Here is a 2,812-nt window from a genome sequence, read left to right on the forward strand (position 1 = left end):
TGCCAGGGAGGTCTGCTGGGAGAGTTCAGCCAGGGCTCCATGAAGCTGCTTTGAGCTGAGGACAATGGGCCAAACCCATTGCTTTCTCATGAGGCAACAGGCACTGTGGACATGGAAAGGGCAGGGATATCTGTACCTGGAGCTTAGCAAGACCTTTGGCAGTTTCTCTCTTGTTTCATGACCAAGTATGAGATGAATGGGTGCAGTGAAAGGATGATAAGGTGTGGAGAAAATTGCCTGGACTAACAGGCTCAGATGGTTATGACCACAGTGCAAAGCTCAGATGCCCAGCACTTATTGGTGGGGTGTAGTAGTAGGGATCCAGTAGTAGAACCAATACTGTTTGATGTTTTAATGAATGCCATGAGTCACAGAAAGTGGGGAACTCCCAGAGACTCTGTGGATAACACCCAGCAAGGGGAATGGGCCATAACAGTTGGACATGGCTCCTGGTCAAAGGACCTGAACAGTCTGAAGAAGTGGGCTGACTGGAAACTCATGGATGCCAAAAACAGCAAGGGCAAGGTTCTGCATGTGGGGGAGTAACCAGATAGTTCATGGAGTCATGTAGGCTAGAACTGGCTGCCTGGGAAGCAGATCCACAGAAAAGGATGTGAGGTTTCAAGGCTGATCCATCTGACTATCAGACAGCAGTGTGCCCTAGCAGCAAAAGGACCAGCTGCGTCCCGAGCTGTGTTAATGTTTTGCCAGCAGGTGCAAGAAAACGACCCTTTCCATATGGCCCATTTGAGATCATATGTGGAGTACTGCTGCCAGACTGGGGCTCCCTGGTCAAGGAAGGGTATCAACATATGGAAGTGACTTCAACAAGGCTGTTAAACATGTACATGTTAAGCAGCTGATGAACATGACATGCAAGGAGACACTGAGAGAAATGGGTGTCTTCATCTTGGACAAGAGATGTCTAAGAAGAATTTCTTGCCTTCTATAATTGCTTGTTCAGAGGAACACAAGAAGATGAACGTAGCTTGTGTAAGTGCCCAGGAGACAGACTTGGTGCAATTTCCATCCTCTGAGGTGCTAAAGAATGGACTGAATGTGACTTTGAGCAACAGAATCTAATGGGATCTGTTCTGAGCAGAGGAGTGACCTGGATGACTTCTGAAGGTCCCTTCTTAACTACATACTGACTCCCTAATTCCCCACCTCCCCTACTCACACTGACACCTGCACGGCCATGGGCACATGTGTCCCCACACACCCTCTGCCACAATACAATTTTCAGTCATTGTGCTGGGACTACACAGAGGCAGCTGAATGGAGGCTCTCAGCCTCCTCACTGTCAACTGCAGGAAATCAGTAGCCGTTGTTTCCAGCCCATGAGCTCGGAGACAGCTCTGGGAAGCTGGTCCATGTCCTGGGTCAAGGCCCTGCTGTTCCCTAGACTGCAGCTGGCGCTGTGCGAGCTTCGTCTTGCTGGAGGAAGAGACGAGTCCGTTTCCCCGGAGCCAAAGTTGTGGCGGTGCAGAGCCCCGGAGCCCTGTGAGCCCGGGAGAGACTCCGAGCGGCACCGGCGCAGGACTCAGCCTGGGGGTGGAGCTGGCGGCGAAGGGGAGAGGAGAGAGGAGAGAGAGGGTAGATGAGAGAGGACAGAGGAGAAAGAGGAAGAGGAGGAGGAGGAGGAGGAGCAGGCGGCGTGGCTGGAGCAGAAAGCCGGGGCTGGAGGGGGGCAGCCAGGCGCAGGCGGCGGAGCGGCGGGATGCGGCGGTGCCGGGGAGCAGGGCTGCCGGGACTGGCCGCGGTGCTCCTGGGTGCGCGGGGCTGGCGGGGCTGGGTGGGTGACGGGGCTGAGCCTGGGGTCGCCCCCGCAGGTCCCTGGAAGCTGTCGTCGCCTCTGGCTTCCTCACAGACTTCTGCCCCCGAACCACACTCCCTCTGTCCCACATTCCCTCTAGAAAACTCATTCCTTCCTTTCTTGCCTCTGTGTCTTTCCCTATAACTCATGCAGTCATTCTTTCCCCTTGCTACTTTGTGTATACCAGTCTTTTATCCCACTTCTTTTTCTAAATGATTTCACCCTTCCACCTATCGTTCATGCATTCATCTCTCCACCAAATACTATTGACACTTTCATTATTCCTGTGTGCAAATCTTCTAGAACCCCTTCTCATCATCCCTTTTTGTTCCTCAGTGCTTCTGTGGAATTTCTTCCAGGAAGCAGCAAGCAGGGCTTTGAGGTTTTGAGGAATTTTGAGGGTTCGAGGACTTTTTTTTTTTCTTTTTCTCCTCGGCAGTGGCTTCGGGAAGAGGCCAGGTGCAGCAGGAGCCGTCGGCAAAGACCTCCGAGAGCACCGAAATCAGCATCAACTGCTCACACCCCAACATGCAGACCAGTGATTACGTTTTCTGGTACCGTCTCCTCCCAGGTCGAGGTCCGGAACTCCTCGTGTGGGGTGCTAAAGCATCCAAAGCGCTGTCGGACCCGCCGGGTTGGCTGTCGGTGGCGGCAGACCGCCGGTCCAGCGCCCTGTGGCTCTCCCGGCCCCGGCGCGGGGACGCGGCGGTGTATTACTGCGCCGTGGGAGACACGGGGAGAGGAGCCGGGGCTGCGGCCGGGCACGAACCGCCGCGGGCGGGGCCGGGCGGGTGAGGCGGGGGCGGGGGGACAGTCCCTGATGAGCCCGCCAGGGGGCGCTGCCGCTCTGCCCGCAGGAGCCGCCTCTCCAGCCCCGGCGCGGTTCAGCCGCCGGACCGGCACCGGCTTCAGCATCAATACCGGCACGGCATCAATATTGACATTACTAACAGCCGCACGCCCACATGGATTCAGACCACTGAGTCTACATGCTGA

The 2,812-nt window shown here is 55.6% G+C and overlaps 1 gene segment (V, D, J or C); it reads left to right on the plus strand.

Moving 5' to 3' along the window:
- The first annotated feature begins 1,720 nt into the window (after positions 1-1,720).
- Positions 1,721-2,812, plus strand: LOC139829627 (T cell receptor alpha variable 26-2-like). The segment is given in 3 exon segments: positions 1,721-1,772; positions 2,256-2,607; positions 2,674-2,812. Coding segments are annotated over 3 exon segments (543 nt in total).

The sequence above is a fragment of the Patagioenas fasciata genome, chromosome 22 (genome assembly GCF_037038585.1).
Source record: "Patagioenas fasciata isolate bPatFas1 chromosome 22, bPatFas1.hap1, whole genome shotgun sequence".
Classification (NCBI taxonomy): domain Eukaryota; kingdom Metazoa; phylum Chordata; class Aves; order Columbiformes; family Columbidae; genus Patagioenas; species Patagioenas fasciata.